Source organism: Anolis carolinensis, unplaced genomic scaffold, assembly GCF_035594765.1.
Source record: "Anolis carolinensis isolate JA03-04 unplaced genomic scaffold, rAnoCar3.1.pri scaffold_26, whole genome shotgun sequence".
NCBI lineage: Eukaryota > Metazoa > Chordata > Lepidosauria > Squamata > Dactyloidae > Anolis > Anolis carolinensis.
Window position 1 is genome coordinate 594,842 of NW_026943835.1, and position 22,860 is coordinate 617,701.

The 22,860-nt window shown below is 43.9% G+C and overlaps 3 protein-coding genes across 3 annotated transcripts in view; 2 read left to right on the forward strand and 1 right to left on the reverse strand.

Annotated features, from left to right (window-relative positions):
- The window catches only part of LOC134294866 (zinc finger protein 850-like), a 104,615-nt gene that overhangs the window by 20,598 nt on the left and 61,157 nt on the right, over positions 1–22,860 (forward strand). The window lies entirely within an intron of this gene.
- Positions 527–8,046, forward strand: LOC134294874 (oocyte zinc finger protein XlCOF6-like). Its single transcript, XM_062966658.1, has one exon. The coding sequence runs from the start codon at positions 5,038–5,040 to the stop codon at positions 6,163–6,165; it is 1,128 nt and encodes a 375-aa protein (XP_062822728.1). The 5' UTR covers positions 527–5,037; the 3' UTR covers positions 6,166–8,046.
- The window catches only part of LOC134294876 (zinc finger and SCAN domain-containing protein 2-like), a 47,854-nt gene continuing 39,194 nt past the window's right edge, over positions 14,201–22,860 (reverse strand). Inside the window, exon 2 of the mRNA XM_062966660.1 lies at positions 14,201–17,973. Coding sequence (XP_062822730.1) covers positions 16,928–17,881 — 954 coding nt within the window. The 5' untranslated portion in view covers positions 17,882–17,973 and the 3' untranslated portion in view covers positions 14,201–16,927. The remainder of the gene's footprint in view (positions 17,974–22,860) is intronic.

Here is a 22,860-nt window from a genome sequence, read left to right on the forward strand (position 1 = left end):
TTTGTGCAGCCCTCCGTTTAGCCTTTCGACTGTTCCCTGTGGTCGTGGGTAATATAGTGTTCGCCAGGCTGTTGTTCCCCTCCCCCAGTGGATCTAGTTTAAAGTGCGCCTGATGAGGTTTGTGAGTCTGTGTGCAAAAAGATGTTTTCCTGCTTGTGTGAGATGCACCCCATCGCTTGCCAGTAGTCCATCCTCTTGGAAGAGTAGACCATGGTCAAGGAAGCCAAAATGCTCCTCTTGACACCATTTTCTGAGCCAGTTATTGACCTGTACTATTTTTCCGGCCCTTGTAGAGCCGTGTCCTACAACGGGGAGGAGGGATGAAAAGATCACATGTACATTATACAGTTTTAGCTTTGTTCCCAGATCTGGATCTTTATTTTTTCCAATATTTCCCAATATATTCCTCTATTTTTTTGGGAGTTTTTTTTTTTTTTGTCGAGTATAGTTCTTGATAAAATTTTGGAAAAGCTAATATTTTGTCTTCCATCCTTGTATGGTTCTCACCTTCCTTGTCTTTCATTGATGTTATTATTTTCTTCCCTTTCTAACGTGTGCTGCTTTGGCTAATAATTTGGAGTTTCTGTATTACTGTATTTAAAGTATTCTCTATTTTAAAATATCAAATCTTTTTGAGTCCTTTCTAACTCGTGTTTTTCTAGCTGTTTTCTCGTTGCTAATGCTTTTATATAGAATAATCAGCTGCACTTTCATCATACAGTCCAAATCGCCTTGCCGGCTCCTAGCACTTTACCCCACTCTGGTTCCACTATTCATGTTTGCACAAGTCAGCCCCTCCCACGTAATCCTAAACAGCCCCACTCCCCTGTCTAACTGATATCCTATGTATTTTATCTTAAAGTTTTAAAATTGTTTGGTTCTTGCTATGTATTTAAATTTTGTAACTTCTACTGTTTTTGTGCATATGTCAACTGTTGATTTTAGGGCTTTGTCCCCATGTAAGCCGCCCCGAGTCCCCTTGGGGAGATGGAGGCGGAATATAAGAAATAAATTATTATTATTATTTGTAATCATCTTCCCTTCATAGCAGTAGCCAAGGCCTCGGCAGTTGAGCGATACCACCTTCATCGATCCACCATTTCACTTGCATTCTTCTGTTTCTTTGTTTATTTTATGTATTTATTTCCATCATTTCTATCCCGCCCTTCTCACCCGAAGGGACTCAGGGCGGCTTACAAAATTGGCAGAATTTGATGCCAATACACAACAATACAAAAGAATAAAAACATAAGCAGTTAAATTCAGATTTAAAACAATACAAAATACTTGAGCCATTCATCCACAGAACCTTGTACATAAACCTTAGTCCAGACCGAGTCGAAGCCGACAAAACTTATTATTTGAACACTTTGTTCAACACTTTGTTGGTCCCTTTAAAGTATAACACCACATTGTACCACACTTCCCCTCCCCCAATACTACTACTACTACTACTACTACTAATAATAATAATAATAATAATAACTACTACTACTACATTATTTTTGTATCCCACCACCATCTCCCTGAAGGGACGCAGGGCACCTTACATGGGGACCAAGCCCAATCAGACAAAGTTCAAAATATAACACAATAAAATACATATACCAACATCATAAAGGACATAATTAAAAACATAATTCATCATACAACAACCAATATTTAGCCGAGCGTGATGGACGTTTCCGAGCTAGGGACAAGGGAAAGGCCTGTGCAATACAGCTGCGAGGGGAGGGCTGGTGGCAAAGTGCGAGAGGCAGATGATAAGTTAAGGCTGGAAGGGCCAGTCAGATTAGTACAAAGCCCAGCACTAAAGTACACAGAAATCTAAAATACGTGTAAAGATACAGTTGTCCTATTACTAACTAATATACAGAATAAAACAATGGTAACAGACAAATTATAATCCTTACAGGCGCATGAAATGCATGGTCAAAGTAAGAAACAACTGTATATTGTGGTCACACTTTAGATACATTTATCATAGTCCCATGTAAGTTAATGTTTTGGAGATGCGCAGGAGGAATGTAAACCATAAAGGAATGTAGAACAACAAGGATTCCTGGGTATTTTGTGACTCTTGTTTCTGGATCAAAATCCCTTCTTCAGGTAGCTTCTGAAGGTTCTTTCATGTGTTTGTAGTAGATTTTTCTGCAGCTTTTGTAAACTATATTTAAAAAAGACAACATAATAGATTTGCTGTTGCCAGCACCCAGTAACATTAAACAATTTCGCGTTGGTTTAACACTCATTTAAACAAAGAAAAACACTTACTTCCACTAAGGAGTTTGTGGCTCTGCTGTAGCACTTCAGTTGTGGATAATGATCCTACTGCCTTCCATTTGTGAGCAATTAGCTCATGGAGGTAGCTCCCTTTTTAAGGATGGCTAGCTACTTGGAGCACTCATTAAGAGTAATTACAAAAAACAAGAGAGATCTAATTTATCATTTAAGCCATGTGGATGGACTGTATGTAATTTAAATATCCAAAAGGCTTCCCTCTGTAGTAAAATCCTTTTTATGTCCCCATGGGGTTTTATGGTGATCCTTTCTAGAGCACAGAATCTAAAGCTTGTATAGGAATGCGATTTCTCTAAAAAATGTAAATAAAGAATGGAATCTGATGCTTTATTCTTGATACGTGAGCGATGTTCTAATATTCTGGTTTTTAGAGATCTAGAAGTCATGCCCACATATAAGAGCCCACAAGGACACTCTATAACATATATGACCTGGTCAGTGTTACATGTAGTGAAACTTTGTAGTTGTATATTGAATTTTAAAGTAGGATGTATATATTGTTTGATTCTAAGAGACAACAAACAACACAATGTCCACAGTTTGTGTGGCCTCTAAGGTTGGATTTCTTCAAAATGTTGGGTTTTGTTAAATCAGAGTTTATAAGTATGTCCTTAAGATTTCTTGAGCGTTTGTTGGCTAATACCCTGTTTCCCCGAAAATAAGACATCCCCAAAAAATAAGACCTAGTAGAGGTTTTGCTGAATTGCTAAATATAAGGCCTCCCCTGAAAGTAAGACCTAGCAAAGCTTTTGTTTGGAAGCATGCCCGGTGCCCGCCAAACAAAACACCATAGCATGCAGAATTGGTAAATATACATACCAGTTGTATATGGAAATAATGGTAGTAACAAGAAATTCTTGAAGGAGTCACAGTTTGTCTGGTTTAGTTATGTTGGTTTGTGATGACAAGTACTGTACAGTATGGAATAAATGTTCATTTTTTTGTTCAACAATAAATGTGGATTCTTCTTCGTGGAAAAATAAGACATCCCCTGAAAATAAGACCTAGCACATCTTTGGGAGTAAAAAATAATGTAAGACACTGTCTTATTTTCGGGGAAACACGGTAGTGGTAAGTTTTGGCATCCAGGGATATCTCTAATTAGGTGCCAATGTTTTCTAATAATTTTGTGGATTTTTGGAGAGAATTGTGTTAAAGTTAATGGCCAAATGATGCGATCATTGTTTTGTTTTGTCTGTTCCTTTAGTAAGTTACTCCTGTCTATAGATTCTGCCTTCCTAATAGCTGGTTTTATGATTCTTATAGGATAACCTCTCTCCTTAAACTGTTTCTTAAAGATAGACACTTCTGTAGCAAGATCCTCAGGGGAACTAGTGTTACGTTTCAATCTTATTAATTGTGCAAAAGGTAAGTTGGTTTTTAATTTATGGTGGTGGAATCTGGAGTAGTGCATTATGGAATTTTTATCTGTTGGCTTTCTATAGTTTTTGACCATCAATCTCTTGCCATTTTTGTATACTGTGACATCCAAGAAAATAACATGGTTAAATACAATACATGACAGTATAACATTCACCAGTACCTATAGCCATACAAGCATTAATTTCTCTCCTCCGCCTCTTTGGTTGGGCCGGGGCCACGCGGGTGGCGAGGGCCAGGAGCTTCCTTGAGGAAACAAGGCTGCAGTGGAGGGAGGGCAAGCTCATGCTTTTCTGCCGTCGGATGCGCTGAGGAAGAAGTGCCCGGCTCCTCCTTGTCGTCAGTCTCAGCACATCCGCTGGTAGTGAAGAATGAGGACCTCTTAGCCCTCCCTCAAGTGTGACCTTGTTACCTCAGGGAAGGGCTTTGAATTAGCCAGTTGGGAATGCAGGTCCTTGTTAGTTTGGAAGATTCATTTGGGAAATGTGGCCAGAGTAACCCTTTGAGATGCTGAGGAAGCAGAGGTGGGAGTCCTTGTGGCAGGGGAGATAACGGCACAATCAATAAAGAAATCCTTGTTCCTTTCAGCATTTAGCACAATGCTGGTAATTCACGGAAACCCATGATCCAGAATATGTTACACCCTTGAATGTTGGGAGGAATTCTGCCAGCCAGCCTGCCTTGTGTTCCTTTAACCACGTTTGGGTCTGACCCAATGAAATGGGTGTGGCCCTCCAATATTGGAAAAGGGTTCAGTTCCCTCCTTCCGTGATTCCTTCCTTCTCTTATCCTCTCCTTCTGTGTTTCCTCCCTTGCATCTTTCCTTTCTTCTTTCCTTTTTCGCTTTGTTTGCCTTGAGCCAGAGGTATGCGGCTTCATGTCTAACCTTTTGCTTCTTCTTTCTTGACCAGGACATGAGAGTTCTCTGGAGCCACCCCTGCCGTGATGGGAAACGAACCAGCTTCTAGTTGATATTAAGGCATTTGGAAACCAAAGTGCAGAAAGGAAACCAGTCCTCTAGGAAAAAGGATTCCTCTCAAGGGGCTGATCCTGCAGAATTCCTATATTCACTTTGGATTATAGAGTAGAACCATAGAAGAGACTGCATGAGGCCCCTAGTCCAGGCTCCTGTCGTGCAGGAAAAGTACCCCTGACAGATGAGCATCTAGCCTCTGTTTAAAAGATCCCAAAGGAGCCTCCACTACATTTTGAGGCAGAGAGTTCCACTGCTGAAAAGCTCTTACAGTCAGGAAGTTCTTAATGTTCAGAAGGAGTCTCCTTTCCTATAATTTGAACCCACTGTTGTGAGTAATCAGAAAGGGAAAAACAAGAATCAAGTGTCAATATTGCAATTAAATGTACATAACTTTTGACATGGAGGAGAAAGCATATAAATGTATTGAATGTGGAAAGAGCTTTAGTCAGCGTGGAAAGCTGAAGAGACATCAAAGGACTCACACTGGAGAGAAACCCTATAACTGCCTGGAGTGTGGACAGAGCTTCACTCAGAAGGGACACTTACATTCACATCAAAGGACTCACACTGGGGAGAAACCCTATAACTGCCTGGAGTGTGGACAGAGCTTCAGTCAGAGTTCAACTCTACATTCACATCAAAGGACTCACACTGGGGAGAAACCCTATAACTGCCTGGAGTGTGGAAAAAGCTTTGCTCATAATTCAACCCTCCATGCACATCAAAGGACTCACACTGGAGAGAAACCCTATATATGTCTGGAGTGTGGACAGAGCTTCACTCATAGTTCAAGTCTACATTCACATCAAAGGACTCACACTGGGGAGAAACCCTATAACTGCCTGGAGTGTGGACAGAGCTTTGCTCGTAGTTCAGGACTACGTTCACATCAAAGGACTCACACTGGGGGGAAACCCTATAACTGCCTGGAGTGTGAACAGAGCTTTGCTTGTAGTTCAGGACTACGTTCACATCAAAGGACTCACACTGGGGAGAAACCCTATAACTGCCTGGAGTGTGGACAAAGCTTCACTCAAAGTTCAAACCTGCGTAGACATCAAAGGACTCACACTGGGGAGAAACCCTATAACTGCCTGGAGTGTGGACAGAGCTTCACTCATAGATCAGGCCTACGTAGACATCAAAGGACTCACACTGGAGAGAAACCCTATAACTGCCTGGAGTGTGGACAGAGCTTCACTCATAGTTCAGATCTACGTAAACATCAAAGGACTCACACTGGGGAGAAACCCTATACATGCCGGGAGTGTGGACAGAGCTTCGCTGATAGTTCAACTCTACGTAAACATCAAAGGACTCACACTGGGGAGAAACCCTATAAATGCCTGGAATGTGGACAGAGCTTTGCTCAGAGTTCAGGTCTACGTAAACATCAAAGGACTCACACTGGGGAGAAACCCTATAAATGTCTGGAGTGTGGACACAGCTTCGCTGATAGTTCAACTCTACGTAAACATCAAAGGACTCACATTGGGGAGAAACCATAGAAATGCATGGAGTGTGGACAGAGTTTTTCACAGAATAAGATTATACATAGACATCATAGAATTCACCCTGGAGAGAATGGTTTTAATTGACACCAGAGTGTCATTCTAACATGTACAAAGCAACTCTTGCAAATTTTGGAACTGCAAGCTCAAAGTTGGGACATTTCATCACATGTGGTGTATTGTAGAAAGATTGAACAAAAAATACAGTGTTCCCTCACTTATCCCGGGGTTTGGGTTCCAGGACCACCCACAATAAGTGAAAATCCGCGAAGTAGGGATGCTATATATTTATACATTATTTTAGTAGTTATACACTATTTTAAGTCTTTATCAAGAAATCATGTGTTGATCAATCGCCTCCTTCTCCTCTTGTTGCCGCTTGGGCTCCTTTTCTCTCCCTTCGGCTTCTCCTTCCTCCCTTCCTTAGGCTGTAAATTGTTATTTTTTATGATTTATAATAGTATTTTAGAGTTTATTGAAAAACTGCAAAACAGCGAATCCGTAAAGAGCGAAGTAGTGAGGGAACTCTGTATGTTCCATTCTGGAAGTAATTATATTATCTAAAGGGAGTAGAATAATGAGAGATAAAAATTAACAGATAGAATGAGGCCTTTGGGCACGTATCCCTGTCTGTTTGTTAGTTCAGTTGTCTATGAAGGTAACTGTTTCGCAGGTCTGTTTGTTTCTGATTTAGTTTTGTGTCTCATGTAGTAGTTAGTTTCATGTGTAGTTGAAGCATTATATCTAATTTCTGCCTTTTTGTATTGTTGCTTTCAATCTCTCTTTTTTTTGCCACAAAGAGGGGGATTTATAAGGGACAAAACTGCTGAAACTGTCAACTTGTTTTGTTCTGAACCCAAAGGTTTCCTGTTCTTTGGATGCCGAGTGTTCAGGGAAGAGTGAGGTCTGTGAGATCAGTGAGTAGAAAACATGACACAATTTAGATAATGGTTTGTGACACAACAACAACCCTTGTAGTAGTCCATGGGATATTCTGTATGCCTTCTTTAATGTCAAGTAAGATATTGTGCTCAGATACAAAGATTTATAAAGGAAACACCACAATGGATATAAAACAGTGGGAAGCGCGGGAAGCAGATTATGTGTGCCCACCACACCTCACACAGATAGGACCACGTGTGCTATAAACATGGAAGATGTGATACATTCACACAAGATACAGGAATGGGATGTCTTTGTGTTACTACTGTTCAGCTAATGTTATGGTCTGATGGAAATATAATAGAACCCGATAAACAAACATTCGGTTGAAATGTAAATGTAACATAACTTTTGTTCAAGATGATGAAACTGGGAATTTGGTGTACGTGATGGAGGATGGAGACAGTGAAATAGACTTGAAGTTTAAAAAGTTATCCACAAATATAAGGAATTAATTGGGAAAAATTAAATATACTAGTAAAAACGAATCAGCAGGTGAAGAAACATTTGGAGAGTTATGAGGAAAGAAGTAAGAAAGGTTTTGTTAGGATCCAAGAGGTTGATGGAGAACGTCAGAGCGTGGCCGCAGAAGGAAGCAGCCCGACAGAACGTCACTGGTGGGATAAAATCAACGGATATTCATCCAAAGCGGCAGCAGCATGTTTACATCTATTGATGCACCCAATGAGGGCTACAAGGAGTGACTGATCGATTTTCTGTATTTGAAAACAAATTGCAATACTTAGAAACGCAATTGTGAACTGTGGTGTATGTTGACTCTATTGAGAGGGTTGATGGGCCAAAGGGCCTGCATTTCTATTCTATTTCTATTCTATTTCTGATTGCTTTTAATTATGCATTATTAAGGTGTCTGCTTCAACTTATTCTATTAAAGATGCAACCTGCCTTCTTCCAGAGGAGAGGCAAGTGTCCGTATGTCGCCACTATGTTTCCGGAACATCTTGTGGTTAATGTGGTTAAGCTACTTACTGGAACATAAGTGAACAACATGTTTTTCTACAAATGTTGTTTATGATAAAGGAAGCACGCTTGCAACACTCTGTACTGCTCCAAAGAAATGAGGAACATGAGGATATATTGAGCTTCATTTCCCTCTGCTGCTGCTCAGTCGTTTAGTCGTCTCCAACTCTTCGTGACCTCATGGACCAGCCCAGGCCAGAGCTCCCTGTCGGCCGTCACTGCCCCCAGTTCCTTCAAGGTCAAGCCAGTCACTTCAAGGACACCGTCCATCCATCTCGCCCTTGGTCGGCCTCTCTTCCTTTTTCCTTCCCTTTTCCCCAGCATCATTCTCTTCTCCATACTTTCCTGTCTTCTCATGACGTGGCCAAAGGGCTTCATCTTTGCCTCTCATCTCCTTCCCTCCCGTGAGCAGCCACTGGGCTTTCTTTCCTGGAGGACGGACTGGTCGGATCTTCTTGCCAAGGTCCAAGGCACGCTCAGGATTTTCCTCACAATTCCCTAAACACTCTGCATCCATCAAAAGAACAGGAACCCTTTGGGTTCGTAACACTTGTATTATTATTATTCTATTACAGTAGAGTCTCACTTTTCCAACATAAACGGGCCAACAGAATGTTGGATAAGTGAATATGTTGGATAATAAGGCCCTCCTTATTATCCCTATTAAGGAAACGCCTATTAAACATCAAATTAGGTTATGATTTTAAAAATTAAGCACCAAAACATCATGTTATCACAAATTTGACAGAAAAAGTAGTTCAATATGCAGTAATGCTATGTAGTAATTACTGTATTTACGAATTTAGCACCAAAATATCACGATATATTGAAAACATTTACTACAAAAATGCGTTGGATAATCCAGAACGTTGGATAAGTGAGACTATACTGTAATATGTTTATATTATTGTTATATTACTATATTCTATTACTGTATTTTATTATTCTATTATTTATTATAGGATTATTCTATATTATATTCTTTATTTTTCTATTCTATTTTCATATTATTATATTGTTCTGTTGTTTCTTCGTTCTGTGCCTTCCGACTCTTGGTGACCTCCTGGACCAGCCCAGGCCAGAGCTCCCTGTCGGCCCAGGCCACCCGCACCTCCTTCAAGGTGGAGTTAATTTCTTCAAGGATACCACCCACTCACCTTGCTCTTGGTCGGCCTCTCTTCCTTTTTCCTTCCCTTTTCCTTCCCTTTTCCCCATCATCATTCTCTTCTCCATACTTTCCTGTCTTCTCATGACGTGGCCAAAGGGCTTCACCTTTGCCTCTCATCTCCTTCCCTCCCGTGAGCAGTCAGTCGGACTTTCTTTCCTGGCGGATGGACTGGGTGGATCTTCTCGCGGTCCAAGGCACTCTCAGGACTTTCCTCCAACACCACAGTTCTTCCTTCGCTCAGCCTTCCTTCTGGCCCAGCTCTCTCTCGCATCCATAGGTTACTACTGGGAATACCATTGCCTTAGCTACGTGGACCTTCGTTGCCAGTGTGATGCCTCTACGTAAAGGGAAAGGTTTTCCCCTGATGTTAAGTCCGGTCGTGTCTGACTCTGGGGGTTGGTGCTCATCTCCATTTCTAAGCCGAAGAGCCAACGTTCGTAGACGCCTCCAAGGTCCTGTGGTCACTGGCATGACTGCATGGAGCACCAATGTTACATTCCTGCCGGAAGATACCTATTGATCTACTCACATTTGCATGTTTCCGAACTGCTAGGTTGGCAGAAGCTGGGGCTGGAATGGTCACTACCCTCACCCAAAACCCTCCAGTCATCAAATCTCGGCCTATCAGGTCTGTGTGCCAAGTTGGGCCCAGATCCCTCCGTGTTTGGGTTCACCGTGCTCTCTGGATGGAGGTGAACTACAACTCCCCCAAATCAAGGTGAATTCCCCCCAAAGGCCTCCCGTATTTTTTGCTGGTCATGGGGTTTCTGTGGGCCAAGTCTTGTCCAATTCCACCATTGCTAGAGTTCAGAGTGCTGTTAGATTGCGGGCGAATTATACATCCCAGTCCCTACAACTCATAGAAACCATGGTGAATTCTCCCCAGACCCCCCCTCTCTAGTATGTTCTGCTGCTGACCAGTTCCTCTGTTTGCTGTGCGCCATAGAAAAGGATAGGACGTAGAAGGGAATTGGCATGGCCCCGCCCACTGCCTCTCCCTTAACCCTTTCCTATTCTTTCCTGTGGCACACAGCAACTGGAGATTGAGGTTTGGGGAGTCCTGACCCTGACTGAGAGGAGTCGTAGGGAGTGGAACGTATAGTTCTGCTGCAATCCAAGAGCCCTGTGAACGCCAACAACGAAGGGCCTGGGACTCACTTGGCACACAGACCCAACACGGCCACCTTGGCATCCCGGGCCGGGCTGTGGTGCAGCCGGTTAGTAGCCATCTGCAATAAATCACGACTGACTGAGAGGTTGTGGGATCGAAGGCCGGGTCAGATTGAGTTCCCGACCATTAAGAGCCTGGCTCGCTGCTCACGTAAGCAGCTTGAAAGACAGTTGCATCTGTGGAGTAGGGCCCGGGCTGTGGCGCAGGCTGGTGAGCAGCCAGCTGCAACAAATCACTCTGACCAAGAGGTCATGAGTTCGAGGCCAGCTCGGAGCCTGCGTTTGTCTTTGTTCTATGTCAAGGCATTGAATGTTTGCCTTATATGTGTCATGTGATCCCTTCGGGGTGACAAGGGCGGAATATAAATACTGTAAATAAATACATAAATAAATAAATAAATTCTAGGTACCGCTTTAACATGGCTGTTCTGTTGTGCTTTTGAGTAGACAAGTCTGTTATAACCTGGTCCATGTCTACACTGAAACTTGCCCTGCTCACTTTTGAGTTTGATTCCCGTTCAGATTTATCTTCCTTACCGGTTGTATCTATTTGATGTATGTCCTATTTGTAAATGGACACTCCCTAAATCAGTTTTAATTATCGCCCAGATGTGATCCTATATTGGACCTTTAATGCCCGGATGATTGTTTAACATTTTAACTTTGTCGATTTTAACTATGACCTGTTTAAATTGTTTTTAAATTGTGTTGTCTGAGGTCTAAATTGTTATTTTATGATTTTATGTGATTATATTGGGCTTGTTCCCCGTGTGAGCCGCCCCGAGTCCCCTGCTGGGGAGATGGAGGCAGCATGCAAAAATAAATTTATTATTATTATTGTTATTGACACAACAACATTGTATGACACAGCAAACAAGGTAGATATGCTGGATTTCGTGTCACAAAATCACAAGTCAAACACTTCCCAAGTGTCTAGGACTCTGTGATGTATTTTCGGATGATGCACACAGATCCCAGTAGGGTGGCCTTTTGCAGTTGGCAGATCGTGAGTTTGTCAATGTCTATTGTTTCCAAATGCCGGCTGAGATCTTATGGCACGGCACCCAGTGTGCCCATCACCACTGGGACCACCTGCACTGGTTTCTGCCAGAGTCTTTGAAGTTCAGTCTTGAAGTCCTGAGAGCGGCTGAGTTTTTCCTGTTGTTTTTCGTCAATGCGACTCTCACCTGGGATGGCGACATCAATGATCCAAACCTTTTTCTTTCCCACAACTGTGATGTCTGGTGTGTTGTGTTCCAGAACTTTGTCAGTCTGGATTCGGAAGTCCCACAGTATCTTTGCGTGCTCATTTTCCAATACTTTTGCAGGTTTGTGATCCGACCAGTTCTTTGCTGCTGGGAGGTGGTACTTGAGGCATAAGTTCCAATGAATCCTTTGGGCCACATAGTTGTGCCTCTGTTTGTAGTCTGTCTGTGCGATTTTCTTACAGCAACTGGGGATATGATCAATGGTTTCGTCGGTTTCCTTGCACAGTCTGCATTTTGGGTCATCAGCTGATTTTTCGATCTTGGCCTTAATTGCCTTTGTTCTGATGGCTTGCTCTTGGGCTGTCTTATTTTATTATGACACAGCAAACAAGGTAGACATGCTGGATTTTGTATCACAAAATCACAAGTCGAACACTTCCCAAGTGTCTAGGATTGTGTGATGTATTTTCGGATGATGCGCGCAGATCCCAGTAGGGTGGCCTTTTGCAGTTGGCAAATTGTAATTTTGTCAATGTCTATTGTTTCCAAATGCCGGCTGAGATCTTTTGGCATCTGATCTTCTAGGCAGATATAGCCGGTCAACATCACTGCGAGGGTGCAGTGAATGATGAATGGCCATGAGTTTTCTTGTTTTTCTGTCCAAATTGTCCTGTTGTTGTTCTTGTTATTATTATTATTATTATTATTATTATTATTATTATTATTATTATATAATTATATTATGATAATGGATTTCCTGTCCTGCCCCTCCTCTGGTCCTGGCCCATCAGTGGAGCTCTTCTTCCCTCCCTCCCTGGATGGCTGTTCCGTGCCTGCAGGGGGCGCCATGGAGACCCTTGTGATGCGCTGCAGCATCTCCCTCTGAAGGCCGTTCCCTTTGGAAGCTCACTTTCCTGTTCACAGCAGGAAGGAAGAAAGGCAGTCGCTCTCTCTCTCTCGGTTCTTGCTCCTTGTCCGTGGCCTTTGCAGCCTGTCGCTGTGTCGCCTGGTTTGGTCCACATCCCGCTGAGTCTTCTTCGCTCCTCGTGTGGGGAGGAGGGGAGGAGCGTAGAGAACAAGACCGGGGGAGGGTGTCCCTCTTGGCTCTCTTGGACCTCTCAGGGGCCTTCAATATTGTAGACCACGGTCTCCTTCTGCGAAGCCTCGTGGGAATGGGGCTTGGGGGCACCGCTTAGCAGTCCTTCCTGGAGGTGTTGTTGGGAGACACCTTCTCGGCCCCACAGCCATTGCTTTGTGGGGTCCTGCAGGGTTCAGTCTCAATGACATGGCATTTGGGGGCCTGCTGACCCCTTTGGCTTTGCTCTGTAGGGACAAACGGTACTCTGTCTCAGCCGGAGCGGTGTCTGGGGTCACGGCAGCCTTTGAGGCCTCCGTTGGAGAGACGCTCTTCAACGCGGAAGGAGGCTCTTCCTTCTGGAACTGAGGTCTTTTCTGGGAAGTGGTCAGAGTCCCAAACAGGAAACGGTATCATCATCATCGTCGTCGTCGTTGTTGTATTTATTTATACTTAGAAGTCAACCCTTTGAACAAGTGGTATTTACTAGCATTCATGTAATGGCACACAGGGAACTCAGCTGCTGGACTGAGGAACCATGTCTTTAAACTGCCGAAGATAAAGACATGCCACTACAAACATATATTTGGTTGGTAGCAGAGGATGGTTGTTTTGCTCTTGAAACTGCAGTTGCCCAAAAGATTTCACTCTCTTGAAACCTCTTAGTTAAAATAGGCACTCAGAGATCAAAAACAAAGTCTTCTTTGAAAAATAACACATCTTGTTTACTCACAAACATCTTGTATTAATCACCAATCAGGCACATTTCTGATCGAAGTTCGGTTACAGGAATGGTGTAGCTTCTCTGTGTTGAGTACACAGGGCATCACTCTGCATCAGGAGTCCATCGTGAAAGTATAGTCGTACTCACTGTGTAGTGGAATCAGTGGAGTCCGTTGAGACACGAAGCCAATGAAGCAGGCAGACAAGACACCTTGGGTTTCAAGGAGAGGCGCCCAGAGCAGTGTCCCTGTTGTCCACCCTCCGCCCCAAACAATCCTGGAGAACTTCATCTGGAGATCTCAAGATGCTCTGGACAGCTAGCTGGCTTCCCAGGATCTGTTTCCCGAGACAGGAGCCACCTCGGTCTGCCTCCTGGAGAGGAGTCCCATTGCGTCTTTAAGAGGAAGGCCTTTGTTTTGGGAGAAGCTTTGGTGGTTCCCGAAGGGAGGGGAAGGGGCCATGAGGAATCCTGACCCCCTTCTCCAAGATGGCCCCCGCAATGCCTCCTCCTCCTCAGAACGAGGCCTCAAGGAGGAGCCATGAATGAGCAACTTCCATCTGCACCAGGAGCAAGGCTTTTGTGATGCCAATGGCTTCCGATTGTCCTCTCCAGAGGAAGCCAAAGGCCCCGAATGTGACGTGGAAAATGCCCCCTGGGCTCATGTGAGGATGAAGCCGGGAAACATGAGATCCTAATGGAGTCCCAGAATCCGAAAGGGACCCCAAAAAGGTGTCTTGCCCAACCATGCAAGAACACACTGTTGGTTTGATTCATGTCTTTATTTAGATATAGAAAAACAAAACAACATCATCATCAACAAGAGATTAAAAATACTGTTTCTAGAATAATACTACTTTATCCTATATATAAAAACCCCCAATAACTACAAACAATCTACGTTATCTAATGTAAGGACCTGGCATTCTCTGTCTGGTTGTTAAATTCTCTCTGTTTTCTACACCCGTTTAGGGAAAAGCAACCCTTGGTACGTCCTTTCTCGTATAGTAACAAACTTCTAGTCCCAAACAAACAGACAGTGATGGAGATTTGGCCCCATCGTTGCTGGAGGAACACAATCAATTTCTTAAGTGAGAGATTTCTCCTCAGTCAACGTAGTAAGCCTCTTCATTCCCACAAACTCACTTGTTTTCGTAAGCCAATCATTTTCTGACAGAATCACATTTTCGTAAGCCAATCATTTTCTGACAGAATCACATTTTCGTAAGCCAATCATTTTCTGACAGAATCACATTTTCGTAAGACAGTCATTTTCTGACAGAGTCTTTCCATCTTTAAGCGCAGGTCCTTCTTGCTTCCGTTCTCACCTATAGCGATCACCTCCCACATTTCCTGTCGAGTTGTTCATCTCAAATCCCAAGCAGATAAGAGTTCAGGTTTCATTTCAAATTTGACTTTAACCATTTCTTCTAAAATCATATGTATTTGTGCCCAGTATTTCTGGGCCTTTTTACATGACCACCACACATGATAAAAAGTGCCCACCTTTCCCCCACTTTTCCAACAATCTAGAACTGTTGTTACAGATCTTCGCCATCCTTTCTGGTGTCAGGTATCATCTATACATCATGTTATAAAAAGTAGTTTTACTCAGTGTAAATTCCACACTCTTTGTCCAGACCCTTTCCCATTGTTCCCTTTGTATTTGTTTACCAAAATGTTGTGCCCACTTGACCACACAATCTTTCACCTCCTCCATTTTATGTTTCAACAAAAGTTTATACAACTTAGCAATAACATGGTCATCTCCAGAATCCAAAACAGTTTCAAGTTACGGTATATCAATAATATCAAAACTTATTATCAACAAATTTTCATCCACTTTAAATGCTTACCAATGTACCGGTAAGTTTCCGGAGGGTAGTTCCTCGTCTTTTTTCTATGCTGATGATTATCCAACGCCATAGTTGATGCTTCACTGACAGCCATCAGATGAACTTGTGGTGATCTCATGACGGAGCGGCCTCCAGGCCACTGTATCCTCCCGTCCTGCTCAGGCTTTGCAAAGCCAAGGCAGCGGCCAAAGCGCCTTTGACCGAGTCCATCCAACTGTAAGACCCTTCTCTCTCGTGGCCATTACAGTCTTCACACCAGCATGATGCAGCACTTGGACTATTGACTCTGGAGACCAGCGTTTAAATCCCTGCTCAGCTACAGAATCTCTGACCTGACCTTGTCCCAGTCACACTCTCTCAGCTTTAGAAGCAGGCCAGGGGAAACTTATCTCCCTAATTAATTAGCATTAACAAATCCACGAATAACGCTTGAAAGGCTCTGCCCATTTAGTGGTTGAGAGCAAGCTATTCTCGACTACCTCATCCAGGGCAGAAGCAGCATGGCTCTCAAGCTCCCTTTTTATTGCCCGGATCTTATGACTGTCTCACTGAGCCCAAATGAAGATAAATAATACCTTGCCTGATATTAACAAAGCCAACACCTTGACAAACTGTGGGCCTGTCACACTCACAATGGCCTTATTCTTCTCCTTTTGCTGTATGACTTCTAATGTCTTTGCCTAATAGAAAAGCCAACGGAACTTTGAAATCTTGCAGGGTATATTTTGGTGCCTTTATAGTAGGCCCAATAAACCCCGTTTGTGGATTTGGGGTGTTACTGTATTTCACTACCATAGTCAGCTGTGTGAACAACCCTGGGATATATGCTTGTGTAAATAAAGCCGAGTAGCTGCGCTGCCGAGCTCAACTGAAGGGTTGCCACTCAATTTATCGATAAGCCAGCACAAATTGAGAACGGGATAATTCATGTGAGATAGGCAGAGGAGGATTTATATAATCCCGGCTGGCAGGCAGAAGTTCTGGGGATGTCTACTTTCTGCATCACTGACAGGATAACAATCAACTCCAGAGCTATGCGGCCAACCTTAAAGGCAAAATAAATTGGGCAGTAAACTCCACATGGTCTAAAATCACATCTATCTGCCACTCCAGTCTCAGAATTTTTAACCTATCTAAATTTGCCACCTTTTAGAAAATATTTTTAAGTAAAAACAATAATATTGCATAAAGGAGAAATTATATAATGTATGATGCTAAACTTATGTGGCTAACTAACTAGCTACTACAACAAAGAACAAAGCTAAATTAGAAACAAATATCAACAAAACACATACCTACATAGACACAAACTACACCAACAAACAAAAAATAGACAAGAATGGATCTATTTTTATAAACTTCACACTCTCTATTCATTGTTTTTTATACCGTATGATTCTACTCCATGTAGACAATCCTATACAAGCACACTTCTGCCTTTGGTACCACTTATTCTCATTCATAAATCTGACACTTGACATATGCCCCTATTGTTGTCATGAAAAGTCCTGTGATGTGAACGTAGATTTACATTGTAAGTGAAGGCTTTTCAACACTCCAGGCATGTATAAGGTTTCTCCCAGTGTGCATCCTTTGATGTGTATGTAGATGTGGTTCCTGAGTGAAGATCTGTCCACACTAAAGGCATGTATATGGTTTCTCCCCAGTGTGAGTCCTTTGATGTTTACGTAGATTTGAACTATAAGTGAAGCTCTGTCCACACTCCAGGCATTTATAAGGTTTCTCCCCAGTGTGACTCCTTTGATGGGAACGTAGGCTTGAACTACGAGTGAAGCTCTGTCCACACTCCAGGCATTTATAGGGTTTCTCCCCAGTGTGAGTCCTTTGATGGGAACGTAGGCCTGAACTACGAGTGAAGCTCTGTCCACACTCCAGGCATTTATAGGGTTTCTCCCCAGTGTGAGTCCTTTCATGTGAACGCAGAACTGAACTACGAGTGAAGCTCTGTCCACACTCCAGACATTTATAGGGTTTCTCCCCAGTGTGAGTCCTTTGATGTTTACGTAGATCTGAACTATGTGTGAAGCTCTGTCCACACTCCAGGCATTTATAGGGTTTCTCCCCAGTGTGAGTCCTTTGATGTGAACGTAGGCTTGAACTATGAGTGAAGCTCTGTCCACACTCAAGACATGTATAGAGTTTCTCCCCAGTGTGAGTCCTTTGATGTCTACGTAGGCCTGAACGATCAGTGAAGCTCTGTCCACACTCCAAGCATTTATAGGGTTTCTCCCCAGTGTGAGTTCTTTGATGTGAGCGTAGTCCTGAACTACGAGTGAAGGTCTGTCCACACTCCAGACATGTATAGGGTTTCTCCCCAGTGTGAGTCCTTTGATGTTTACGTAGACCTGAACTTTGAGTGAAGCTCTGTCCACACTCCAGGCATTTATAGGGTTTCTCCCCAGTGTGAGTCCTTTGATGTTGACGTAGGCCTGAACGATGAGTGAAGCTCTGTCCACACTCCAGGCATTCAAAGGGTTTCTCCCCAGTGTGAGTCCTTTCATGCCGTAGCAGATTGCTCCTCGAACTGAAGCTCTTTCCACACTCAAGACATGTAAAGGGTTTCTCCTCCATGTTGACAGTTATGTGTATGATTGACTGTGATACAGACACGTGAGTGTTACCTTTTTCTTTTTAATCAAAATTGAGTTCCACAAGATTGGCACCTAGAGAGAAGTTGAGAAGTTATTCATTATTGCGAAGTTATTCATAACACCACCATCTCCCCGAAGGGACTCGGAGTGGCTCACAAAAGCACACAATTGTGCAGAACACACAAGACGCAGCAAAATACATAACAAATAAAGCAATAACAATCAATAATTACACAAAACAATAATTCCATTGAATAACATACAACCCAACCGATTAAAATTCAACACTGCAGCAAAGCTGTGGGTACAACAGGCTGTGACCTGTCTCAGTCCATAAAGTACTAACAGAATCCATCCCTAAGGCCTCAGGTTGAGTGAGGAAGGTGCTCATCCTGGTCCAAAGGCTTGTTCAAAAAACCGTGTTTTCAGTTGTGCCCAGAAAGCTTGAAGAGAAGGGGGAACCTGATCTCCTTCAGGAGGGCATTCCAAAGCCACGGGGCCACCACCGAGAAGGAAGCCCCCCCCATCGCAGTCTCTCTCTCGCTCTCGTCCCCACCAACCCTACTTGAGACAGTGGCGGGACCGAGAGGAGGGCCTCATAGAATCATAGAATAGTAGAGTTGGAAGAGACCTCATGGGCCGTCCAGTCCAACCCCCTGCCAAGAAGCAGGAAATCGCATTCAAAGCACCCCCGACAGATGGCCATCCAGCCTCTGTTTAAAAGCTTCCAAAGAAGGAGCCTCCACCACAGTCTGGGGGAGAGAGTTCCACTGTTGAACAGCCCTCACAGTGAGGAAGTTCTTCCTGATGTTCAGGTGGAATCTCCTTTCCTGTAGTTTGAAGCCATTGTTCCATGTCCTAGTCTGCAGGGCAGCAGAAAACAAGCTTGCTCCCTCCTCCCTATGACTTCCCCTCACATATTTGTACATGGCTCTCATGTCTCCTCTCAGCCTTCTCTTCTGCAGGCTAAACATGCCCAGCTCTTTAAGCCTCTCCTCATAGGGCTTGTTCTCCAAACCCTTAATCATTTTAGTCGCCCTCCTCTGGACACATTCCAGCTTGTCAACATCTCCCTTCAACTGTGGTGCCCAGAATTGGACACAGTATTCCAGGTGTGGTCTGACCACAAAGGCAGAATAGAGGGGGAGCAGGACTTCCCTGGATCTAGACGCTATACCCCTATTGATGCAGGCCAGAATCCCATTGGCTTTTTTAGCTGCTGCATCACATTGTTGGCTCATGTTTAACTTGTTGTCCACGAGGACTCCAAGATCTTTTTCGCACACACTGCTGTCTAGCCAGGTGTCCCCCATTCTGTATCTTTGCATTCCATTTTTTTCTGCCGAAATGAAGTATCTTGCATTTGTCCCTGTTGAACTTCATTTTGTTAGTTTCGGCCCATCTCTCTAGTCTGTCAAGATCGTTTTGAATTCTGCTCCTGTCTTCTGGAGTGTTAGCTATCCCTCCCAGTTTTGTGTCGTCTGCAAACTTGATGATCGTGCCTTCTAACCCTTCGTCTAAGTCGTTAATAAAGATGTTATTATTATCTCCTTTAACACCAGTATTAACGTTAGAAAATTCCGCAATAAATGTTTTAAAAGAATTAAGACGGAAGAGTTTCTAAAAAAGAGGGAGAATGGAAATGAGAGACTGGGGTTTAAAGAGGATGATAAACACAGACACAACCAAAAATCTCTTTGCAGGAAGGAAGGGAGAGAAGAGCTTATATTATTACTATTATTACATTATATCAGTTATAATACCATATTATAACATCATCATCATCATTATTATAATACTATTATTGTATGTCATTATTATAATATTATAATTCAGCTCCAGCTCCTCCCCCGATTCCTGGGGACCTTCCTCACTCAACACCCAACATCCCAACATCCGGACACCCTCCCCTGGATCCCTCCTTGCAGGCAGGCGGCCCATTCCCTCACATCAGGAGACACTTCCAGGGTGCCCATATCCATCATTATTTGGAATCGACAATGTTCTCTGGATGCAGGTGAACTACAACTCCCAAACTCAAGGTCAAGGCCCACCAAACCCTTCCAGCATTTCCTGTTGGTCATGGGAGTTCTGTGTGCCAAGTTTGGTCCAACTCCATAGTTGGTGGAGTTCAGAATACTCTTTGATTGTAGGTGAACGATTAATCCCAGCGACTACAACTTCCAAATGACAAATCAATCCCACACCCGCAACCCCACCAATATTCAAATTTGAGTGCTTTGGGTATTTGTGCCATATTTGGTCCAGTGAATGAGAATACATGCTGCATATCAGATATTTACATTATGATTCACAACAGTAGAGAAATCATACTGTGTTTCCCCGAAAATAAGACAGTGTCTTATATTAAATTTTGCTCCCGAAGATGCTCTAGGTCTTATTTTCAGGGGATGTCTTATTTTTCCATGAAGAAGAATTCACATTTATTGTTGAACAAAAAAATGACAAACTGAATCCTATCAAGAATTTCTTGTTACTACCAATATTTCCATGTACAACACTTTATGGTACGTACATTTACCGATCCTGCATGCTTTGGTGTTCTGCTAGGCGGTCATGCTTCCAAACAAAAACTTTGCTAGGTCTTACTTTCCAGGGAGGCCTTATATTTAGCAATTCAGCAAAACCTCTACTAGGTCTTATTTTCTGGAGATGTCTTATTTTAGGGGAAACAGGGTAGTTATGAAGGGGCAACGAAAATAATGTTATGGTTGGGGGTCACCACAACATGAGCAACACCTCTATTAAGGGGTCACAGCATCAGGAAGGTTGAGAACCACTGGCTGAAAGAGAAGCGGGGTCTGTTGAGTCCCCGGAAAAGAAGATTGAGAGGAGGGGGCTGGAGAGGAGCCACATGTGAACGTGGGGAAGGAGGCCCGAGGAAGAGGGAGGGGGCTTCCTTCCTGCTGCCCTGGAGACGAGGCCTCAGGGACAGGGAAGGAGATCCACCTGAACCTCAGGAAGGACTGCTCAGTGGTGGGAGGCTCCTTCTTTGGAGGTTCTTAAGCAGTGGTTGGGTGGCCATCTGTTGGGGCTGCTTTCGTGGTGTTTCTCCTCCCTTCCTGCATGAAAGAAAGAAAGGAGGGGGCCGGGCAGGGTGGCCCTTCTGTGGGTTCCTCCCCACTCTGGGATCCCCTGATTCCCATCGGGAGGGGCTGGTTGCATGCTGCAAGTTGGGCTCTGAGGATGACCCGGGAGGGAATCCCACTGGAGCACTGCCACACAACAACATATCTGGGAGTCACCTGGACCCACCTCTGACCCACAAGAAGCACTGCTTGGCTATCAAGCAACAAGGGGCCGGACTGTGGCGCAGCTGTTGAGCAGCTGCCTTAAATCAGTCTGACCATGAGGTCATGAGTTCGAGGCCAGCCCGTGGCGGGGTGAGCACCCGTCAATTAAAAATAAAAAATAGCCCCTGCTCGTTGCTGACCTAGCAACCCGAAAGATAGTTGCATCTATCAAGTAGGAGATAAGGTACCACTTATAAAGTGGGGAGGCAAGATTAACTAATTTACGACCTGGAATGAGGAAGTGCCGTCAGTGTGGATGATGAAGCAGCTGCTCCCCCCTGTGGCCAGAATCGAACATCCCCTCAGAAGAAGGTTAACTTGCCTCTGCGTGTGTCTCTCAGTCTCTGTTTGATGTGTTTATGGGCATTGAATGTTTGCCCTTTGTGTGTTATAATGTGATCCGCCCTGAGTCCCCTTCGGGGTGAGAAAGAAGGGCGGAATATAAATACTGTAAATAAATAATAAACAAATAAACAAATAACATCCTACGAAAGAGGACTGGCACACCCTGGGGATCACAACCAGGCACAGTGAAGACCTCGGCCCTTGCGCTTGGCTCCTCTGCGGCTGAGTACGCATGCCCAGCGTGGAATGCATCTCACCACGTTAACAGAGGGGATGTGGCTCTTAATGAAACATGCCGCATGATCACAGGGTGTCTACGCCTCACATCGCTGGAGAAAATATACTGTTCATCCGGTATTGCCCCACCTGACATCTGCTGGGAAGTAGCAGCCCATAATGAAAGGACCAAGGCAGTGACATCTCTGGCCCATCCTCTGTTCAGATATCAGTACGCCAAGGCCTTAAATGAAGAAATAGCTTCGTAAGATCTACAGAGATACTCGTAGGAACGCCCCAGCAAGCAAGAGTCCAAAAGTGGCAGGCTAAAACCCGGAACCTCAAGCCATGGTTGATACCGAATGGGAGACTCCCCCTGGGCACACACAAGACGGAGAGACTCAGAAGGCGCTGAACAGACTGCGCTCTGGCACCACGAGACGCAGAGCCAACCTTCAGAAATGGGGCCTCATAGTGGAGTCCACAACATGCGAATGTGGAGGACAGCAAACCACCAGCCACGGACTCCAATGCGGCCTGAGCCCCACCACGTGCACAAGGGAGGGCCTTCTCACAGCCACTCCAGAGGCACTCACTCCAAGGGGCCAGGTTCTGGTCAAAGGACATTTAGTAGAAGGCCAAGGTTTTGTTTACTTTGTGTTTTTAAATCCATGACCACTTGTATTATTTATTATTATTTTATTTACAGCATTTATATTCCGCCCTTCTCACCCCGAAGGGGACTCAGGCGGATTACATTACACATATAGGCAAACATTCAATGCCTTTTAACATAGAACAAAAACAAGACAAACATAGGCTCCGAGCGGGCCTCAAACTCATAACCTCCTGGTCAGAGTGATTCATTGCAGCTGGTTGCAGCTGGCTTGCTCTCCAGCCTGTGCCACAGCCCGGGCCAAATTATCTGGGCCAAATATGGATCCAAATTGGCAGTTCTGGTGCCATCTCAACTTCCTCATATATAATTTCCACACTGGCAGTCAGGATCTTAACTTTCTGGTTGCCTGGATACAAAGGAAGTGCACCCACAACTATAAGGCTATTATTTATTATTTATGTTTTA